The sequence below is a fragment of the Poecilia latipinna genome, unplaced genomic scaffold (genome assembly GCF_001443285.1).
Source record: "Poecilia latipinna isolate Pla-1442-1.1 unplaced genomic scaffold, P_latipinna-1.0 Scaffold1250, whole genome shotgun sequence".
Lineage (NCBI taxonomy): Eukaryota > Metazoa > Chordata > Actinopteri > Cyprinodontiformes > Poeciliidae > Poecilia > Poecilia latipinna.
The window spans coordinates 35,433-58,980 of NW_015113866.1; the positions used below are offsets into that span (position 1 = coordinate 35,433).

Consider the following 23,548-nt stretch of genomic DNA (forward strand, 5'->3'; position numbering starts at 1 on the left):
ATAATTTACAGGTCATAAAATACCCACCCTGTTATTAAAACATAATTATTACACTTCATGATGCTTTAGTTTCTAGATCTGTACACTATAAAGACAATGCATTTTTAGTGAGCAGGTTGGTTCATGATATGAAACAAAAACTTGAGAAATTTAAGGTACACGTAATTTTCACATTGTAAAATGTAATAGCATTTTGGTTTTTTAAAATCAACATAATTTTAAAAATACCATCTAATTTTGAGAAGCTGCTTGTCATATTCTCTCTTAATGAAATCTAATAATATTGCACTGCTTCCTTCAGCAATAGTGCCTTTCATTGTTTGTTCAAACTTATTAGAAATACTTTCATCATCCTGCCTGTGCTTCTCAAAACAACAGAGCAAATAAATACCTGGATCAAAAGCGGATGAGGAACATTTTGTCTTCACATTTTATTAAGAAATTTTTTACAACAGCTATTTTTTGTCAAAAACAGACAATTAGATTTTCTCAAAAAGACACATTGTGCATTTCTTTCTTTTATATGCCCTTCTCTTTTCATGATTAAAACAATATGACATTGTGGTGACTGTGTTAATTAAAATTGTTCATTATTTTCAAACAGAGGATAAAGGTTTTATTAAGATTATGTTTGTGTTCATTAAAGGAAAGTCAGGAATGATTAAAGCCTGGCGGTGCGACGCCTGTCATGTTCATGTTCGACAATGACGAGTTCATCCTCATTACTGCTGGCCCAAAGTTACCATTGCATAAAATAGTTCTTTGTGTCTGAACATAATTAAATCATCTTTACCTGATTATAAAACCATTAAAGCTCAAGTTATGGAATAACAGATTGTTCAAAAAAAATGAAGTCATCTGGCTCAGTGTGCGTCTGTCAGTTAATGAGCAGCTTAAATTATGAGGTCAATCATTTAGTTTAATTAGATATGCGCATGTTTGCATATTGTTTTGTTTTCTGCAACTCTTGCAAACAGTGTTTGTGTTGCGAGGATGAAGGAAAACATTTTCTGTGAAGATATCAAATGGAACCAGATTGCTGTCAAAAGAAGAAGACGAGACTGAGACAGATGAGAGTTTTTTTTTTCTTTCTGGCAACATTTTATGACTCAATTCTCTTTGTAGAAGCAACACAGTTTAATGTCATTTAAATTCAGCCTCCTGACCTGCTTTTCACAACTCACTGAACATGTTTTCTTTTCTGCAAAACAATTCTCCCAAAAGCTAAACAAATAGCTTTCATACATGGGTACACATCTGCATACAAATGTCGTTATGAACGTGTATATGCAGCATGTTTCATTTATAATTCTTATAAATATGGAAACACACACACACACACACACACGCACACATGGCTGCAACATCCCCTGTTGCACAGCACCTCTCTCTTCCTTTTTGGTTTTCTGTGTGGAAGAATGCCTGCGACCCCCACTGCGATCATTACCCTGAGGGCCCTTGAGCATTCATCACCATGTGAGCAGACCCCCCATCTCCATAATAACCCCCTCTGCCGACCCATCCGCTTTGTTTGCTCCTCTCTGTCACACCATTAAGCAAAGCTTATTGTTTTGATGACGCTGAATTCCTCAGATTGTTATTATTATGCACAATATTAAGCAGCTTCCTCCTCCTCAGTTAGTCTAAGGATGAAGAATGATTAATTTTAGACAGAGCGAAATGCAGACTGAGATCCAACACTTAAATAAATGACAGAAACTTTGGAGGGAATCAAGGGAAGAATCTGTAAAAGTAGAAGAAGCTGTACGGAAAAAGGTCAACGTAGAGTTTGGATTGTTGAATGAGACGATGGAAATAATCTCAGTGATACAAAGAAGTGAAGGAAAATTGAAAACGTGTGAAGAAAATGTTCCCTGGAATGAAGCAAATAACCGTTTATAGAAAACAGAAAGGATTTCTTTTATTTTTCCAAAGCAAAGAAGGGAGAAAGATTAAAAACAGTCTGAAAATGAAAAACATTTAGGATGTAGAAGTTTGGACACGTAATGAAGAAATGCTAGGAGAAAGTTTAACATCGATCTAAAGTACGAAGGATTTTTGTATGAAAAAGTTTTAAATTGGAAGATTTTTAGATGTAGAGCTGCAAAGAATGCAACATCGCAATATTATTGCTAAATTCTCTCACTCTAGTCTTATTTCATATCGTCACGATGCACCGCCTGACCTGGGTTGGTAAAGATTATTTGTGGGTAAAAATGAAAGCAAAAGTCTCTCCAAGTGACGAAATATATCATTTTAGTGATGAAATCGATAAAATGTTGCATCTAAAATCTTGCATCCAAGCAGTTCTTTATAATACTTCACACACTCATATTCTGATGATCACTGAGATTTAATACACGTTGCAGCTCTTTGTAAACATAAGGAAAACACGAGCAACACATCTGTTTAAATGTATTGTCAGAGAAGGGAAGGGAAACCAGGAAGACATTCACTTCATTTGAAACATTTTAAATTAGTAAAGCTGATTAAAAAAACAATAATAATTTAGCCAATAAAATTATAGGAGCTACTGCTTCCCCCCCTCTAGGTCAGGGTTGTTGGCAGTTTTCCCTACAATCTTGTAGCATAACATAATGTTTCTTTAATAACAATACTTTTTATTGGTCTTCTGTAATATTCACACTCACTATGCAGCTGGAGGCAGAGCTTCAAGAACCACCACAGACTATAATAGCTATAACCATAAAAATTAACATAAATTGTGTTTTCCGCATCTGTGTTTCTTGGCCAAACTTTTTCCTTCCACTCAATGTTCTCTTGACATTCCTGAAGTTTACAATCTGTAAATTGTTGACATAAAGAAAAAGCAATCCCTGTTGCATGTGTAACCTTTTCTGCCACACTTTTTTCCTTTCACTCAACTTTCCACCTTTTTTGGGACGTTCATCCTTGTGAATGATAGAATGTTGCTCTTTATGATTGTGTAAGGCATGACATGAATATCATATCATTTTGGTTTAGCAGATAAAAAAATCCTCTTCCCACCACCCTTACAAAAATCCATATAATATCTAAATTTCTTCTTTTTTATTGTGTTGCTGAAATAAATGAACCTTTCAGCACATTATCCATTGATACTCTACATGTAAAAGACTCAACAACTGACTGAACCAGCCTCCTCAGATAAACCACATTCAACATGTTCACTTAGGTTTTGTTACTGAAATGAAGCAGCTAAGATCAAATGTAACCATTTCTTTGGCAAGAATTGTACAAACTAATATGCTTCATTACAAAACTGAAAGAAATTTAATCCCTAATTTTAATTGTACAGCAAAATTTCCTTGTATGCCATAAAAGTGTCATAAAAGAAGTGCGTAAGATGAGTGACAGTGATCAAGTTTAATGGATGGAGAGAAGATGAGAAGGTGGAAGCGGTCTTGGGAAAAGAAGGGAGGGAAGAAAGGAGGAGGTGGGATGAGGATGAGGGAGATGAAGAGGAGGCGCATCAACAGTCTCCCCCCCTCACCCCCCTCCTCAGACGATGAGAAGGTTGCCGAGCGCGCTGCAGACCGCCGTGCGTTTGTCTCCCTCTCAGCCACACAAAGTGCCCCAAAAAAGCACCGATCCGAACCGTGACTGCTCTCTGTGCCACCTCGGAACCAGCAGCCCCATCCGCCCCCTCCTCCAGCACATTCTGTAGCAATGGAGCCGTAAACGCTGCCACAGAGAGCTGAGCCGAGTGAGTGAAACAGCGGCGGAGACGCAGAGATCAAGCGGCTATGGAGGAGAAGCGCGGAGAGCCTGGAGTCTAGACAGAAACCCTCAGATCCATCAGTCCGGAATACTTTCCGCAAGCTTTCCGAACTTTGCTGTCAATAATCTTTTTGGAAAAAAAAAAAAAAAATCCAGGTTTTTATTTCACTTTTGACCGTGTGAGCGTAACATTGCACAAGAAGGATGCAGGGAAAGAAGAAAGCGAGCGGCTGCACTGGATGCTGGAGGCAAATGCTGCTGTCGTGCGTCCTGGCTCTGCACCTGATCCCGCTGAGTGTCCACGGTAAGACGCTGGTCCGTCCACTGCGCGCGGAAATCACGCTAAAACATTCTCATTAATTAGTTAATTTTTTTTCCTGCTGTCGCAGCACATCCTCTCAGTGGATTCAGGGTACCGTAACACACTCCCACCGGGCAGACAGAAGGGAGGTCAGTGAGGCTCAGAATGTAGGTTAGGAGGTTCTTTACTCTGATGGTCATATTCATGAACCTCTGCTCGGAGGAATCTGCTAAATTCTTCATCATAGCGTCTTTGAACTGACACTTGATGGAAGAAGATGTCTTTAATCACATTCTTCAAAGATCCAGAGAGCAAACATCGTCTGTTTTCTTGATTTATAGAAGGCAAAGGATGATTTTTTTACAGTAAAAAATCCACGAGATCTAAAAATATTCCACAAATGATAAAGTAGGTCAGGTTAAAGACTTGAGGAACCCAATCGATATCAGATGAGCAACATATTACTGTGCCATTGTGTGCAAAAGTCACTAAAATATATACATCAAATCTTCTGAGATGGTTCTTTCACTTTTCTCCGTTCCCACGGATAAATCAGATTCAGTGGTGGAGAGATTCTGATGTAGGAAAAGAAAGATAGCTAGTGAGGAAGATCTACATGTTTTCCAAATATCATCCTAATAAGGTCAGGAAGCTTACAGCTGCTTCTCTATCAGCTCATGTTGAGTTCAGCAGATGCTTCTATTGTGTGAGATCTACATTTCCGCTAAATTCTCCTAACTGAAGGAATAGCAGTGGATCAAAGCGGTGGCATTTCAAACCAGGTCACTGTTTTAACACTTCCGGCACAATCTCCAGAATCCAAATGTCCCTGAAGGAGCCTGAGTTTGTGTGACAGTGACAGCGTCCAGCAGCAGATGCAGCAAAGCGGATCCCCGAAGGCGCGCAGGCACCGCGGCTTCACAAAAGGCGAGGATTAGAGCCGAGGGGGAGCTGATGAATTATTCATGAGGGGGGCTGAGAGGACATTCTGATACACACACAGGAAAAAAAGAAGGAAAAACTCGAGTAAACATGGAAAAAAAAAAAAAAAAACGACACAGGGGCCGTAGCTCTTTGTCTGAGGGCCGCTGCACATGCGTCAGATTAATAATGCAGGAGATGAAATCGGTCTGGCGTTATAATCAAATAAAATCTCGTTGATTCGTCCGAGCGGCTAAAATTCACATGGATGTGGTTTTGTTGATATTGTCTGGTTTATTTGGCGCAACAAAGATCCACATCCACTGACTCAACAGGGAAACATGGCATTTCTTTCAGCTTTTACTTCACTTAATCCAGTCATTTCGTAAAGTGTATTTCTAAAAAACAACAACAAAAAAACATTAAATATTGTTAGAAAGGTTTTATAACAGTTCAAATAATATTTTGGAATTCCTGAAAATGTTCTATATTCACCAAAATATATTTGCTGACTTGAACAGACCAAATTAAAGATGCTCTGCTCAGTTTGAAGGTTGAACATGTTGCATAGCTTCTCAATATCTACATTTGACGCAAATGAAAACAATGACAGAAAAAAAATCTGAATCACAGTTGAGAAAGAGAGGAGTGGACTCTACTTTCAACAGACATAATGTAACTGCATGATTTTATAACATGAAGCTCTATTATCCCACTTTAGCACAGAGTTAGCACTCAAGGCAGTAACTGGAACTTTGTGCAAATTTAATTTCACTTACCATTTAAATATCATGGATTTCTCAGCGCTGGAGGCATGTTTTGCTTTCAAGTTTAAGATGAAAGGTTCGGATCTTGAAGGCATCCTGTCTCCTTTTGCTGCTAAGAACTTTAGAGGGACTTTTGCTCTTAATAGTAGCTCCAAAGGACATGCAAAATATGTCTAAGGGTAATTTTTATATACTGTGTATTATTTCTGCAAAGAAAATACACAGTATATAAAAAAAACAACCTTCCAGATGCTTTATCTGGAAGGTTTGTTTTCATATTTAGACATGCTTTATGTTGGTCTAGATTAAGTATGTGTAATATTATGTGTGTGGGATTTGTATCAAGACATTGGTGTAATGCATTAGATTGGAAGCTGCTTGAGGTTGACTTACAACAATAATCTATAAAGGGTTAAATAATCATTAAAATGTTCAGCTGTTTTAAGTTAATGTTCTTTAAAACTCTAAATGTAAACCATATTTTTATATCATCTAGAGATAATCAAAATGTAGCTTTATTAGCAGCCAAGCTCATGCTTCTCTTTGCTTAACTCTGTTGTGATCCTTTCAATTATTCTACAAACCAGCAGTTTTACAAATACCACTTTATTAGTTTGGCAGAAGGAGAAGTGCTGCTAAAATTCCCTCTCAATGACAGAAAGAAGGCAGACCTGGTTGTCCAAAACCGGGTCAATAAGATGGAGATTCCTTCACTGCTTTAGGGATAGTGCAGGATATTAAAATAATACAATCCACCGTCATCATCTTAGTGTCAGTTTGAGTAAAAGTTTCCTCTCCTTGTCCTGTGTTTTTGTCACTTGTCAGATTTCAGCTCAGGTGCATGTACAGTAAGAACAAAAAGAAGCTGGCAGATTTGGTGCAGACAGCCACCTTGGGCTAACCCTCCCCCCGCCTCACATCCCACTTTTCTCACCCATCAACACGTCTCACTTCACCGGTGGAGTGTAGAGCCGGCAGCTTGCCCCACATCTGCGAAGGACAAAAATCCAACCATGCTGAACTGACAGCGGACAATCAGAACCCGCTCGTTCTTTTCCTCCATCCATTTTCCCCCCCTCTCCTCTTCTTGTGGCCATTTGTAATCCCCCTCCCTCTGTATGCTTAGAGCTGATGACATGCAGCCGTCCTCCTCCTCCCCATCCCCCAGGAGCGGTTGAGGCGGATGGGTTGATGGCTGGACTGAGGAGGATGTCTGCTGCTTGTGTTTGGACAGAAACTCGTGGATGTGTTCTCCTCTCCTCCTCTTCTTCGCTGTGTGTTTGCTCCTCTGTCCTGCTGACACACATATCTGGTTAATCTTTAAGCCAAATCCTCCCTCCATCAGCCCACTAACCCACTCTGTCCCTTTTCATCGTAAAGGATATGAAAAAAATAAAAAAAGCATAGACAGCAATCATAAAATTTACTCATCTTGCAGTTTGTGTTCGTAGTCATGAAGAATAGCGATGCACGTGCCGTCTCGGCTTCTTCCTTGGGGTCTCCATGGAAACCGTGCACATCCAGTCGCCAGCAACTCAGTGTGTTCATATCGCTGCCATGATGTGTTTGAGCAGTGAATTTCATTAAGCAGAGAACGTTTGGATTTTGGCACATGCTCACATTTCTGGTCAAACTGGGTGGCTGTGTGCCTGTTGGGTCTGCATGGTGTGTGTGTGTGTGTGTGTGTGTGTGTGTGTGTGTGTGTGTGTGTGTGTGTGTGTGTGTGTGTGTGTGTCTCGAGTACACAAACAGTTTCAAATCAGATGGCCTTATGGGTTTTGTCACATTTTTGGTGAGACTTTTTTGCGTGGTCACACTCTGATTTTTAAGACATGTTGACATTAACATTGCTTCAGATGAAGCATCACGTTTTCTGACGTTTGCTGCCTAACAGATTTCTTTTGTTTTTGCTTTCTTTTTGTCATCCTTCATATCAAAAAACATATTTTAATGTCAGATAATGATATTTTGAGTAAGATCAAAAGTAGTTTTCAAAGGATAATTTCATTTATTAAGGGAACAAACAATTGCCTCCTAAACCTAAAGACTTTTTGTGCGACGCTGCCAACAGCTACCATCAAGCATTTACGAGTCTTTCTGCTTCGCTGTGGAGGAAATTTGGCTCACACTCTGCTTCACAGAATTGCTTTAGTTCAACCACAACAGAGCGTGTTTGAGCATGAATGGGATGTTAAAATTCATGCTTCAGCATGGACTTTGACTGGGCCACTCCAAAACGTTCATTTCTTTTGAGCCACTCAGAAATGGCCTTTCTGTTGTGCTTTGGATCCCATTTTCATACTGACTTCTTTTCTAGACTGTTCTTAAATCTTTCTATTGAGATCTTATCACCTACTTTGTGTTGTTATTTGTTATATAAAACTTATTAATGTTTAATTTTTTTTCTTTTGACTTGTTGGATTAGTTTACGTGCTTATATTTTGAAAATGAAAAAGTTCCAGCAGTGAGGCTTGTTGACAGATGCATTTGGAAAAACCCAACTTTACTAAACTCTACTAAAAATACACTGAGTGATGAATTAAAAGAAACTATAATCGCTATAGCGACTAAACAACCAAAACAACTGAGCTAGCTGGAAATTTAGATGCTTTTTCATTCTGAGATACATGTAAAAAGAAGGAATAATATTTAGATTTACTGTGAATATAATGTGCCTCATTCCAGTACATCTGTTTGTTGGGAAACTCAGTGATCCTAACGCCACTTGCGCTACCGTCCCACCTGGCTCTGCCTGCAGGCCTGCAGACGTAGGTGGCCACAGAAGAGAAGCTGTGGTGTATTTGTTTGAGTGCATGAAGGTGTGTTATCCTTTTAGTGCAAAGTAAGTACACAGCTCTGCCAAATTAAAAAAAATAAAATCACAATACACACTTTAAAATGTTGCACAGATATACTCCATATTGTCAAAAGTATTCACTTACATTTACTTGAGTAACGTTTTGGGAAAAAAAGGACTTTTTTATTTTTACTTGAGTGCTTTTCTTACGAAGCATCGCTTCTCTGACTTGAGTAAACTCTGGTTATTCTGTCCATGTGAGTAACTTCACTGAAGGAAGAATAAACATGTTTTAACGCAAATAATCACTAGACACAGACGCATACCTCCAATTTTTGTGAAAGTTTCATCAGTTTTATATTAAAAAAAATTTATTTTCATTTTTTTTTTCTTTTGTCTGATTTTGTCATTTTGTAATTATGTTATTAATATGAATTATTTTCACTTTGGTCCTTGAACAACATTTCCACATGGCTTTGGTCCTGATTATGTAAATTTTAAATGATTTACATTTTGATCAGTTACTCAATACTCGAGGAGCCGTTTTTACCAAATACTTAGCCGTCACATGACAAACATGAATATTTTTCTTGTCGAAAAAAATCCACCAGTTTCATGACTTGCTCGACTGCCTTATTCTAACCGTTAGTACCTCCTTCTATGTGCTGCTCATCTGGCCTCACTTTATACAGGAGATCCACTCAAAACACGGAGACACTGAGTCAATGCTGCAGAACTAACAGAATCCACCTACACTTGTTTTTCCTTGTCCTGCACCTATGAATTACCACCCACAGCTGGCATTTCTGCAGCGATTCAAGCTGCTAATGTTCATTGACGGCTGCTTATGTAATGCTTTGTATGTAAATGGACAAGGTTGTTGCACAAAACAACCGTTCAGTTAGAGTTTTACAGGTGCACAGGACAAGGATTTTGACAACACAGACGTAACCTGAAAGCAAAACATCATTATCAATGATGTTTTCATAAACACTGCAGTTTAAGAGTCCAATTTTAAGTGTACTTCTGCTTCATTGTGTCTCCCGCAGCATGTAGGTGTTATTTGTTTTTGCTGCTTTGATTCTTACGTGTAACTTTTATTTTTGTTGCCTGTCCGTCCCGGTGGTCCTCCAGAACTTATTTCATTGTGGCTCGGAAGAGGAAAAGGTCATGAAACAACCTTCACAGAGTTTCATGAGCATCTCGACAGCTGTGTGCTTCCGTCTAACAGATGAAACATTGTGGGTGTGCTTTTTTAGCAGTGCTGAGTTGGCATTGTTCTCAAACTCTTGATGCCCTTGAGTGGTAATTTACATGTTTCTGTGTTATACAGGAAGTGAGAGTATATGGTAATGGGATACAAAAGGTGAAAAAATATGCAAAATGCAAATCTTATCAGTTTAGATGTTTCAATGCACATTCTTCTCCGTGTTCATGTGCCATCTTTTCCCCTCTTCTATGGGAGAGTTTGATTTAATTCATCAGATGCTGCACTGCCTGTGTGTCCTTGTTGAAGCCAGTCATTGAGTTCATGCTCGTGCACATGCTTCACTCTCCTCGTCTGGCGGCGCCCGCCCGCTCTCCTCCGCTGCAGACTGTCACATTAGCATTCAGCTCGCTCATCACAGTCGTCTATGAACACAGACACACTCACACAAAAACACCTGTCATGGCAACAGACCACATTTAACAGATAAATAATTAGGCAGACAGGTTTGTTTGGTTTGTTGAATGCAGAGTTATCCTCATTGAGACAACAACATAGAAACTACTTCTACTCTGACATTCAAAGGTTCTCGTTATGTAAATATACCAATTAGCAAATACAATTAAAATGAGCTTTTCAAACTGCATGTTAGCACTCCTATTACTTTTGTATTATTAGAGATGACACATCAAAATGTTTTTCTATTATAAATGTTTCACAGATGTCCAAAGTTCAACTAATAAAACTTAATGGGATAGCCACACAAGGCTCATCATAGCCATATACCTCATATTATTATTATTATTTTTCAACTTATATAAACTGTTTTCAAGGGTCAAGCAATTATGAACAGCTCCACACAACTTCAAAGACACAAAACAGGAATTGAGTAACATGTTTTTCTCTAATGAATACACGGCCAAAACTAAACATACAGGATAAAATATATGGACACAATAGAACTAATGTTGAGTAAAATGGTTCTGACCAAAATGCATATTTCACCACTCTAATTATCCGAACCGTTCATTTAAATTAGTTGTTTTCCTGGCCTAGTGGACCAATTTTCCAGGTATATGTTCATTCATTTTCAATACAGCGCTGCCATTCCACAAAAAGTTTCAAATCACTATGTGAACACAACTTAATTCAAAAGCTTAATCTTGAGCTATTGACAAGTTGAATAAATGTTCCATCTACTTTGTGCAATCCATCTGTGTGACTGGCAGCAAAACAACTCCACAGCATGATCCTGGAAACTTCTGATTAGGTCTGAAATCTGGGTGTTGTGATGAACTCAGATCTGAACCTTCAGAGACACATAAAGACAGTTACAAAGTCAGCCTTCTATTACCTGAAGAACATCTCTAGGATTAAAGAACTAATGTGTGTACACTGTTGGTGTTTAACATGACCAAGATTGGGCTTTGATTTAAATGCAAGACCTATTTTAACCAAAGACAGATGGTAACACAACTGTAAAGAACGAGACGCTGATTCAGATTCTTCTGCACGACCTGCAGAAGAACATTAATAAAACTAAATCATACAAAGCATAACCAAGTTTGGTCTTCTGTACAGATTTTGTTTTATATCTTGTCTTCACATCAATTATATGGTTTAGATTGCCCTATTTTAAAGTAAACACTGTCCTGGAATATGATAAGATTTAGATTTTATTTTCTATTATAGCCAACTTTTTCATGTACAGCTTCACAATGTGGAGAAAGAAATCTTGTAAATATGAATTTACAAGATTTCTTGTGCTCTTTTTGCTGCATTTTTGAGGGCCTCCCTTTCACATATGTATATTTCTAGACGATATTTAGTCACTCAAGCACACAGCTGTTGTTTTTAAGGTCATTCTTTGAAGGTTTTGTTCAGACACACCTGCAAATGTAAACTAGAGAGCAACAAAGCTGCGTTTTTTGATGCAATACAAAGCTGTTTTGCCAGACCATATAAACCACTGTTGTCATGGGGATTGCCATCTATAACGTACACAGTTACATGTAAACGGGCAGAGAAAATATCATCTTTTATGTGCAAACAGAGATCCAAGCACATAGCATCTTACTTACCATTTCACACAAACCACAGTTCTTTAAAGGTAAACACATTATTCTTTGGTGCTTGACTCCATCTGTGAGCGTCGTATGTATTGTTGAGTTTACAGAGCCGCCCGCATCAGCTCCAATGAGGCCAGCATTGTTTCTATGGCGACACATCCCTTCTCCGTTCCTCCACCTGTGGAGTCAGAAATGAAAGCTCTTATGTCACAGAGAGTGAGAAAAAAGCAGATGCTGGAGCATCGGAGAACGAGAGCTAATGGAGGGAGAAACGCAGGGAAAGGGGGAAGCAGAGAGGAATTTTCAAAAATAATGAGGAAAAAGGAGGCACAGAGAACAGATGAAGAGAAGGAAAGAGAGATCCGCATGAGATGGAGAAAATGTGTTAGAGTGAGACTTGCTGCCAAATGCCGACCTTCACATTTCTTCTTTATGTTGACGTTAATGAGCAGCGTTGAGTAAAGATAAAGCAGCTTCGAGAGCTATTCATTAGACTGAGTGAATGTGGAAATGAGGAAAAATGATGAGGATGCATGTTCTCTTGAGGTTTAGGTGCTTGGAGCTAAAATCCATCTGAATGGGATAAAGAGGCTTTTATTCAGGTCTCTATCATGTTTTCTTGCCCTGTTTGTGGTCTGCTCAAGTTTCACCAATATCAACATATCTTTGTCTGTGCATTAAGCCCAAACATACTCTTCATCTCAATAATGAAGGACATGTGATCTGGGAACTGGCTAACTTCTCCTGGGCACTCTTTAAAAGAGGAAAGACGAGGGAACATACCAGGGAGATGCATGTTTATCTATGTAAATCATAAAACAGTCGAATATTATACTTACTCAACTAAGCATGTTGATGTCTACATTCAGAGCATCAATTAACACATTTAAGCTTTCTTGTTTTCTGCAGAAAACAAAGTGTTAGTTATACTGCTGCTATTGTAATAAGCTATAGATTAATTTTGAGGCTTTTTGGAAATGATCACTAGAAGTTCCAGTATTTGTATGCGTAAATAAAATATATGCATACCAATGAAATTATTCATTTTCATCTCCAAAGTTATGCACTATGACTAAACTATTCTTCCTACACTGCAAAAATACAAAATCTTAGCAAGTATTTTTGTCTAGTTTCTATTGGAGATATCTTATTACACTTGAAACAAGACAAAACTAATCTACAAGTAACTTTTCATTTAGGTATAATAGTTTAAGTCAATAATCCTTAAATGTTGATAGTTTCACTGCCAAATTCTTTCACCTATAACAAGACATTTTTCCTGTCTTACAAGTGAAATAATCTGCCAGTGGAACTAAATGTTGAGGAATTATTGACTTGTATTCCACAAGTTTTTGTTCCACTATTTTTATTTTAAAATTGAAGTTAAACCAGAATTACTCAACAATTTTCATCAGAAAACACGTTACTGATGGGTTTACACACTAAATGGTTCAGAACATTAAAGCGTTTCCTCACCTAGAACTGCCATGTTGTTTCTGCGTGAGCCTGTGATCTTTTGTTTGTTTATCGCCAACTGGCTGACCTTTCCCCCGTCCCCACAGTCTGGGTCACCAAGCTGGCCGCAGGACCCTAACTGTCACCACCAATCAGCTTCCTCTTTACAGTTTGTCATGACCAATCAGAGCGCCTCGGGTCTGAGAGAGGTTTAGTGGCTTCCCTTTCAAAAATGATTTGGGTTAAACAAAAAGCCTGGGGAGGGTCGGCGGCACGCCAGGAGAAGCCATTACCCCAAACAGTCACTCTGACACACACACGCACACACACACAATTAGAGGCAGCTAAGCTCTTAACATTATGATGATCCACACCCTTCACCAAAGGAGCTGGAAGCCACCCTAATCACCACTGGGTTATGTTGGCAGAAAGACAACACACATGCTCTCACAAAGCAAACAGAGTGAGGACTCTTCTTATATAACATCATCCTCTTGTCTCATTCAGGTGGGAGGGGAACAAACAGAGAATCTTTTATTCAGTCTGCTTTGTCTTTTTTTTGGTTCTGATCCTGTTTTTCAGAATCTCAGCCAGAGTCTGAAGTCTGAAATTCACAATCATGTCAATTCAGGTCAGGTTTGCCGGTACCAAAGCAACCAATTGGGCAAAAGACCCGCAGCATTACTAATGTGGGCACGGACTTGTGTTTCTACATTGTTCCCAAGTCGTGTTGCCTCATCTCAGGCTGTGGTTTTTCTAGCAGAAACACATTACAGGTAGTGATATCCAAAAATATATTCAAAGTGGGCATTTTCTGCAAACCTAAGAGATGTTTGTGGGTGAAAATCCCAGTAGATTAGCAGTTTATATAAACATCAAACAAGCCCATCTGCCACAAACAACCATGCTACGCTCAAAGTCGCCCTTTATTTCCCATTCTGGTGTAGGTTTGGACATCAGCAAGACATGATTACCACATTCACTCAGTTTCAACCATGACATTTGCATTAAAAAGTAATTAAACAAGTCTATGTAATAAACTGACCCGTAAATATTTTGGCTTCATTCGCAGAAACCCAGATTCTCTTGTTCCGTCATTGTTTGTTTCTTTTGCATCATTTTATCAACAACAGTGGTAACAAAAATCAACACTCTTGTTAGAAAATACTAAATGTTCTCAAGTTTGGATCTTCAAATTTTACTTTTTAGAACAGCCAGGGTCAAAATGGGTTTGCTTTGTCTCTGTAAAAGAAAAACAAAAAACAAAAAAAAACAACAAAACACAAAGTTTAGTCTTCTGCCTTCACCTGTCACCTCTACTCATGCTACTACTCACTTAATGCTAAGGGAGTTAGCATTTAGTTAGCAATTCTTAAGAGTTGTCTGGTTTTTACTGTTTAGTCTGTGATTAGTTTTACATATTTATTGCAGTGGCATGTAGTTCAGAGTCTGCCCACATACAAAGATGTGTTACCTGATATAACTGCAGCTAAAACCATTTAGGCTGGTCAGTGCCATTGGTCCGGTTTTGGTCTCAGGGTGTTTCCACACCTGACAGTCCAGTTGACTCGATTTGATTGGGAACAAAATTGCAGTATTACATTGTCAGATCTCAACTTCTTTTAAAATGGACTAAACATGGCTGGTGTGAATGCACCCATAGTTTTGTCTTTGGTCTTGACTTCATCTAAGGTTAGGTTGTCTTGCCAACCGCAACTTGAACTTTTTACAATAGCACACAAGTCTGTGCTGCGTATCTTATACTTTAACCACAATGTACCATAAGGTCTAAAAGGTAAACTACCCGCCTTAGCAGCCACCATGCTGCCCGTCAAAAAAGTTTCTCTTCATTAATCCAATTAAGCTAACGAGGTGTTGAAACGGAGACAGCTCCACTTAATTGGAGCTCAGTTCAGTGATGCACTGTGAGGATTCTGGCAGAATGACACCACTGAGTTCTCAAAAAAGTACCTGAGCTCTGATCGCCTGTGCTTTGTAAACAAACTCGACTCTGTTGAAAGCACAGAGGAGATTAAACAACATGGAGAGGATCCTTGGGCAATCAGTCCACACGGGAGGTGTGTGTGTGTGTGTGTGTGTGTGTGTGTGGAATCAAAGTTATCCCTGTGGGCTTGTGAATGTTTTCAGATAGTTTAACAGTAATTACTTTTGTACTGTGAATGGACATTTTCCTGTCTCTGTACTCAACATGTTTCATTCAGTAATGCCAATTAATATTAATAATACGTTGTCTCACATAATAAAAAAACTGCATGATGCAAAATTGGTCAATAAAATGCATCATTAAGATTCATTTGCATATCGCCTTAGCATGGAAAGATGTAATTACAGTCACTCCTTTTTTAGCTAGCTGTTTAGATGTAAATTTAAAAAATATGTAAATGGAACAAAAAACACAGTAGTACCTACAAAGATGTAAAATAATAATCAGTGGACATTTGCATACTGAGACTGGGTTCAAGTTATATCTGAAAATTAACACAACAGCGATTGAAATATAATGTCTTGGATTTTGCAATTCCCCATCTCTCCAAAATGAAAACAAGAAAAAGTCCTGGATTTGAGTCAAACTATACATAAAAACCTGCTTGTTGCTATAGTAGAGTCTGAGTTGTGTTGGTTTGGGTTTCCAGATGTGATGAGATTTGCCTTCTGTGTCCACAAAAGTCATAGGAGTCCAGACAAAAAGCAGCATCTTTTAGCAACAATTACCCTTTGAACCAGGATGGTGCTGTAATTTAATCAAACTGAGGGAATGTGTCTTCTGAGTGCAGATAAAAGATCTCTGGGTATGATTCATTCCTGGCAGCTGACAGACTGTCACAGTGAAAGCTAAAGTCAGAAAGTCTATCAGAGGCCACTCCTCTTCTTTCTGCCTTCACCAGTCAGTCTCTTTCACCATCTTTTCCCATCAGTCACAGCAAATGTCACCTACTCCCTCTCTTTATCTTTCTGTCTCTATTCTTTGCTGTCTCTGTGTCATTATGTTCCTCTTCTCCCCATCGCTCATCTCCACCTCTTCCCATCATAATCTGTCATCACTCTCTAATGTATGGGAGACTTTCCTGCACTAACTTACAATCCCTGGTAGTTTTGCTCTCATCTAACTGGTTCCGGTTGCAGCATGAGGAGCAGAAGTGAAATTCATTTTTAGTTGCACGTTAAAACCAGAACGTTTTTTGGCTTCAATGTTCAGTTTCTGGTGGAGAAACAAGCATGTTTTGACTGATAAAGTTGTATTTATACATGTTAGAGTTAAAAGAATATGCTTTTGTGATTTATCTCCTGGCTGCTCAGTTGATGCATTAAACAGCAGTGGACTGTGAGACTGCTGGATAGATTAACATCGAGTTGAACCCAACATATTTTCAATAAACTCAAATTTTGCCTGCCATTTTTTTTGCACAGACAGCCCACTGGATGATAGTAACAACAAGAAAATAGTTACATGCTAATGTAGTGATAAATCTTTTGGACAAGACCTTGACCACGACCTTCCTTATAAAAGTCTCATCTTAACAGTATTTCTCCTATATGGAACAGATCTATCCCCAACCCAAACATAAACCTAAACTCCAAGCATCCAGTTTAAACTGAACTACTGCAGTGCAATTTTAGTGATGTGCCCTAAAAGCCTCCTAAATGTCACAATTAATCCAAAGTGCTTACCTCCTTTCACTGGCTCAGAGTTTAATGTTCCTCTGAACACCTTGAGATATAAGGAAGTTTTCAACAGAAGTTCATTTCATTATTACAAATGTTTTTATTAGCAGGCTATACTTTAAAACCAGGTTTTACCAAATTAAATCTTTATTACATTTAGAAATAAACTAAATTAGCATCTTCAGCATCTTAAAAGATGTTTTAAGACATAACTATAAATGTCTTGGATCTTTGTTGCATTTTCTTGATGGTTTTTGAATTTTCAAACAGGTTTTTAAAAACAAAAAACAAGCACATTCAGTAGGACAGAGAAAACATGTGCATCCATAGCCAAGAACAAAATAATTAGTTGACCACTACTTCTGTTAGAAAAGGAGTAGGAAGAAGTGAGCACTTACTTAATCCTCCCCCTTATCTAAATTTAATGAAATATATTACGTGTTTATTTTAAAGAATCTACATATAAGATATTTGTCATTGCTTTGTCTTTTATGAGTAACATTTTTGTTAGGTTGTTATGTCACTTTGCCATCTCAAAGTGACATAATGGTTACCAGCTAATTCCTGTGTATAGGAATTTTATCAAACTTTGATGATGGCATTTGACAAAATGTGATGATTACTGCTTGCTTCATAATTACTGACTGTGTTGTGTTTTTATGGTGTACAGCACTTTAATTGCCTTGTTGCTAAAATGGGATATAGAAATAAACTTGGCTATATAAACTTTAACTTGTGACTGGCAAGAGAAATGGGAAAATAAACTGCAGTTAAAGAGGCTCAAAAAGCTGTGCTGGTTTTGTTTTTCCACATCATTGTCTCCAGAACATGCATTTATAACTTCAGTGAAGGTTGTACCCAGTAAGTTGCCCCTGGATAGACAAACATATTATCAAGACTAAACTTAACAGCAGTCAGCAATGACCCTCACATATGCTATTAGGAGGAGGTTACCAAACAAAGCTTCTTATGGGACCAGCAGTGCATTTGCAGCTCACAGCAGGAGATCATGATGGCTTGAACCCCCAACCACTGGTTACTTTTTGCCCATCCGAAACAGGAACTTCTAATTTTTACTTTTGCTCATACGTTGGATGGTTTATTTTATGGGCATAATGATCTTTTTTATGTTAAACATCAGTCAAACAGATTTTATTGCAGACAGAAATCAAGCTATTAACATAGACATGATATGTTTTCTGTTTTTTAGACATTGAATAATGAAGTTGGAACAGTTAGTGTAGAAAAATGTTTTATAGATTTTTTGTTTCAGTCTGTCCAATTTGTTGCCTTAGTTGGATTGAGTTTGTTGTGCCAAGTTAAAAAAGTGAGTTGTTGAAGTAATTGCTAATTTTCCCTTATTTTTTTTTTCTACCAAATCTGTCTTGACACTACAAGGTAGCCTGACCCACTATAGTGTTTATTCAAGCTGTGGAGTCTACTATGAAACCTTAGCTAAACATCCGTTTAAGTCCCTTGATGAACAACAATACAAGCTCTTTTGGTTCTGCCCACCAACATAGAAAAAATAAACTCAAGTTATTAATATGCGGCCTAAAATTAGGCTTACGTTTGCTCAAAGTAAACATTCCTAATGGACCTTTCTGTAGATATTTATTTTTGCATAAATCCAGCCCCTGAGTGGAATTGGCAAAAAATAAATAAGTACATAAATTGAAGGCTGAGCCAGTCAGTCACACAAGACAAATAATATGATTTTTTGGCAGTTTTGTGTTTAAAAAAGGTTAAATAGAGAAGCATTAACTGCTGAAGTTAAATATTGCCTGGTTTTAGGCAGATTGAGTACAAGAATCAACATCCAGACCAAGGCTGATGTTCACAGGGTTTCTATCCTCTGAGCACAAGAAGCTGATTAGCTCAGTGTGATGGAGAAAAACTCTTTAAACTTACAAATTTATGTTTAAAGCCAACTCACAGGAGGTCCTTGATTTTATTTTCCTGCCAGTTGAGGTAAATCCTTCCTGCTGAGATGTGTACAGAATGTTCACAAATAAAGAAACATGTTCAAAGATCCTCCAGATGATTAATATGAAACCATAAAATCCAAATAGGTTTATTGGCTGCTAAATGTGTAGTTTGGTAAATTAGTGTGTCTCGAATTCGAGACATAAAAAGAAGAGAGAAAGCTGGATTTTTAGAACAAATTATCTTTTGCTAACTGAGGCTATCCATAAAGTACAAAGAAAAAAAACATACAAAAAAACGAATGGAAAGTCAAACCTAGATCTTCATTCGGTTGATGTGAACTCTGGTCTGGTTCGAATGCATGTGTGAACGTCAAGCAGATGCTCCAAAAGCAGAGCATTCTGGGTAAATACAACCAAAGTCGCTCTAGCAGGAGAAATATCTCATGGCCTTTTGCCAAAGAGAAATCCTCCACCTGCTAAAATCTGACTCTATTTTTTGCTCTCATGTCTTTTTCTGAGATTTTTATGATGTTTCCTTCAGTGGTTCTTGGTGTGGCGCCACCACTGGACAAATTGGAAAACAGGTGTTTCTAAGTGTTTGATTTGTTTGACACAGTGCAGCGTGAAAGCAAACAGTACCAGCTGAGTTACGCTGCGATTCTGACTGGACTACCAGTTGTGAAAACAACTGGGGAGCATTGTTACAGTTATATCTGTTGATGCGTTGATGATCAGTTTATTTGGTGTTATCTTTACTTATTTAGGTTACAGCTTTCCTACATCTGTCCAGACATTGTTTTGTCTGCGTCTCTCTGAGATAATCAACCCCCACCCCTAAAGTGAACCCCAAAATCCATTCCTTCTTCAAACCAGTAATCCCTAATCCCAGATACACGCCATTGAAGTACATTAGTGAATTATTCCTTTAATCCAGAAGTGGGAGCGACCCTAAAAGCTGCTTTTTTTTTTCTTGTATGGGTCCCCGAGCTGCCCTCAGATGAAATAATCAACTGGAGGATACAGCCAATTGTGTGTCATTTTAATTTGTTTCAACCCACAGACGCCTTGAGATTGTTCTGCTGATTTTGTAATCCGCAAGAGTTTAAAGCACGAAGTAACAATGTGGCAAACCAGGGGATGGTTGACAAGGACGTGTTTTAAAGAAAGAATCACATTAAATGACATAACAGTTTCCTGTAATGTTTATGTTAAGTTTTGTGTTAAATTACTCTTATTTTTGTTGTTTTGTTTTTCATTTTCAGATTTTACACTTGTCTTCTAATCGGAGATTATGAAAAAAATGCTTTTTTATTTATTTATTTATTTTTTTACCATTTTTAAAACAAATACGAAACCACCATGAACTTTTCATGCTGGTTTAAGAATCAGACTTATGTAGTAAATAATTGAATGAAATTTTGTTTGTAGACTGTTTGGAGACGTTTTTCCATGTTTTCTTTGTTCGAACAGTTTGCTCTGGGTAGGAGAGGATTTAGATTATGTTTATATTGAAATCTTTATTTTATTTTAAGCTTTTGGTTCCCAGATTTCATTTTTCTTTTATAATTATTTTCCAGTACCTTTTATACTCTGCAGACATAAAGACATGTCTGGTGCCACTTATGTTAATCTTTCAGTTTTTTGAGTTCCTGGGAGAATTTGACGGTGAATTTTTAGGTAAGAGTCAGGGGTTTTGATGGTGTAAGGGTTGCATTATTATTATTTCTTTATTATAATAATTTATTATTGTTTCTTTTTCAAATGCCTTCTTAAATCTAAACACAACTGATAACAAAAATCAGTAACTGATTCCTCCTCCCAAAGTAACAGCTTCCACACTGCAAACTGTTGTTAGTTCTTACTTGCGGTATGGTCACTGATTGGTAAAAGAACAATCTGATTTCTTAGAGCTTCTCTAATGATGTGGTGGGCTATAGTGGACCTCTAACTCGACAAACATTGCCATCAAGGCAGCATCTTTTTCTACACGGTGCCAGACTTTGTTCTCTCCACGTCCCAACAGCACAGCTTTATAGGCGCAGAGTGTGGGCGCTTTCATGGTGCGACTCCAATCCAGCTTTCGCTCTTCTTTTAAAAATGTATGAAGCATCCTTAAGAATAGAAGCAGACAAAACCCAGACCACCCGTTGAGCTGCTGAGATTTTTATTTGGCAAGAACACAGTTGAATTTGTCTCCAAAAACTGCAGCAATGCGCCTTTAGTTCCCACACGATTAAAAAGAATAATTGAAAATAGGGCACTGTGTACTGTCCTTTTGTCCCGCTTTGTCTTTAACCATGTAGTTGAAGTTAAGAACTACATTTATTTTCTGTATTTGACACAAACAACCTTTGTTAGAATAAATCCAAATCAGTGTGAATTTTGTTGCATTTAGAAATCTTCACAAATTTGAATTTATAAGGTGGGATATTTAGAAAACAGGATTTGTACAATCTAACTTATTAAAAGTTTTTAACATAGTGAAACAATAGGCAGCTCTAATTCTTTACAAAATCAAAAACAACAACAAAAAAAAACAGTCACCAGAAAACATTAGAAAATTGTTTAAGACTAAAGTGCAAATTTATAGGTTAAGGAGGGAATCATAGTTTAAAATATACAAATTCAGAACTAGAAATCAGTAAGTGGAGTCAAACTGTGGAAGAATCTGAATATTGAACTTCAACAATGTTCAAACGTAAAACTGTTAAAATGATCATATAAACATAGGATTATTGCTGGATATAAAAATCATGATTGTTTTGTCCACTGTAATTATAATTAAATTGATACTATATTTCCTATTAAATATGGCTTTAGCTGTTATATGTAAGGATTATACAAGTAATAAATGTAAGATTATGTAGGTGGACAAAGAGTGGGAATATTGATAAGTTTATAATTCCAGTCACTCCCCTGAAAATGTAAAACAAAAGTTTTGACATTATGCTTCATGGTGTAAGTATATTTTTTTTGTACATATTCAACAAACAATACTAAAAGACTTTTCTCTCTTTGCAGGGATGGTTCTTGGTGTAAATGCTACTGAGCCAGACAATAAAGTCAATACCACTTCTCCAGTCATCGAGGAAGACGGCCCTGTAAAGGTTAATGATGTCATGGCAACAGTAACCGGGATGAGCACCTCTGCCACTTCTGCTCCAATCGGCTCCGTGACCCAGAGGGCGGGTCGTATGCCTCGCGGCGACAAGGACGACGCTGAGAGCAGCGGCATGTTTCCTGCTCCCACGGTGGAGAAAGTGAGCGTGGCAGCGACGCCCCACATCATCCCCGATTCGGCTGAGACAGATCTTCTGTTGCCTAGCAACCCACTCAGAGAGGACGTCGTGAAAGGAGAGGAAGAAGGGGATGAAGAGGAGGAGGGTCTGCCACATACCGACCCACCTTGGATCCATGTCAAGGAAACTGCCATGCTTGACCTGGACCACCTCACCACCACTACCGCCCCGCCAGCAGCTGCCACCAACCCCTCCAATCCGGACGTCCTTCACGTGGACTTCTTTGATCCATCCTCTCGTGGGCGTAACCTTAACCTCGCCCCACCCTCTCCATCATCTCTGGCCCACGAGCTGCAAGGCGCAGAGGCAACTTCCTGGGCAATGCCAGAAAACTACGACTACCTTACACCCTATGACGACGGCATGACTACCACTGTTGACGAGTACAGCTACAGCACCACAACCGATGCCTATGAGACCGAAGAAGACCTCAGAGAGGCTGCGGGGTCTCCTGCTCGCTCCAGGCCTCGGGTCCCTGGGTCTGGATCCTTCATCCCTGGGGGACCATATCCTGGTGCCGCACCTAACGTTTCGCCTAATGGGTGCAGAGTGGGCTACCAGCTGATCAATGGAAGCTGCCGCTCTGCCTGTGAGATGCAGCCCAACTATTGCCTCAACGGAGGACAGTGCTACCAGCTGGATGGCGAGGAGATTTTCTGCAGGTACAAAACTCATCTTGTTTAATTTATTCACAAATTTATACTTTTTTTTTAAGGCATGTATTTTCCAGGCACAGTCAAGAAAATGTTACCTTCAGTTGGTATAAAAATGTTGTACATGTCAAACATAACTTCAAAGAAATTCGATTTCTCATTTTAACACATTGAAATTAGGCCTCTGTCTCTTTAAGAGGCTCCTTCTCTGGCACTCGGCCTTCAGCACATCACCACAAAAATGCTTTTCAATCACAACTTTTCTTAGGAAAGTTGAACTGAGAAGTTTGCATGAGGAGCTCAGCATATGCACACCGGGTGTTTGCTTAATGCTGGTGCCACTAGTTTGGAGGAGCTGAGTGGGGAAGGTGCAAAGGAAGCATTTAGGAATCCTAGAAAGGTTGACAAATATGCATGAAAGAATCAAAGCAGCACTCCAAGTATGTTTGGGATGAGGGGATATAATTATAGCATGATGTAAAGCTCAAGAGAGTTGACACCCCCCAGTGTCAGCTGATTTAAGTAAATAGTTTTCATCCCTATAGGGTTCATATAGGGATGCAGTGGTTCTTTTAGAGCCACTGCAGTAAAACGGTACTGTGAAGAGCAAAATAGGGTTAGAGGTTAAAATTAAGAGAACAATTTATACAAATGTGCTGTGATATACTTAGCCAACAGACTTAACGGTTTTTATACTTTCATTTGGATCTCAGCTTCTTCTAAAAACAACACAGGCTCTTAAAAAAA

At 38.4% G+C, this 23,548-nt stretch overlaps 1 protein-coding gene across 7 annotated transcripts in view; it reads left to right on the forward strand.

The window, feature by feature from the left end:
* Positions 1-3,473: 3,473 nt before the first annotated feature.
* cspg5a (chondroitin sulfate proteoglycan 5a) overlaps positions 3,474-23,548 on the forward strand; it is a 51,798-nt gene continuing 31,723 nt past the window's right edge. For 5 of the 7 annotated variants that reach the window (XM_015054410.1, XM_015054412.1, XM_015054413.1 and 2 more), the window contains exons 1-2: positions 3,475-4,024; positions 21,871-22,810. In XM_015054410.1, the coding sequence (XP_014909896.1) occupies positions 3,925-4,024; positions 21,871-22,810 (1,040 nt within the window). In that variant the 5' untranslated portion in view covers positions 3,475-3,924. Of the gene's footprint in view, positions 4,025-21,870; positions 22,811-23,548 lie in introns of all 7 variants that reach the window. The other 2 variants (XM_015054409.1, XM_015054411.1) reach the window with 1 other exon arrangement.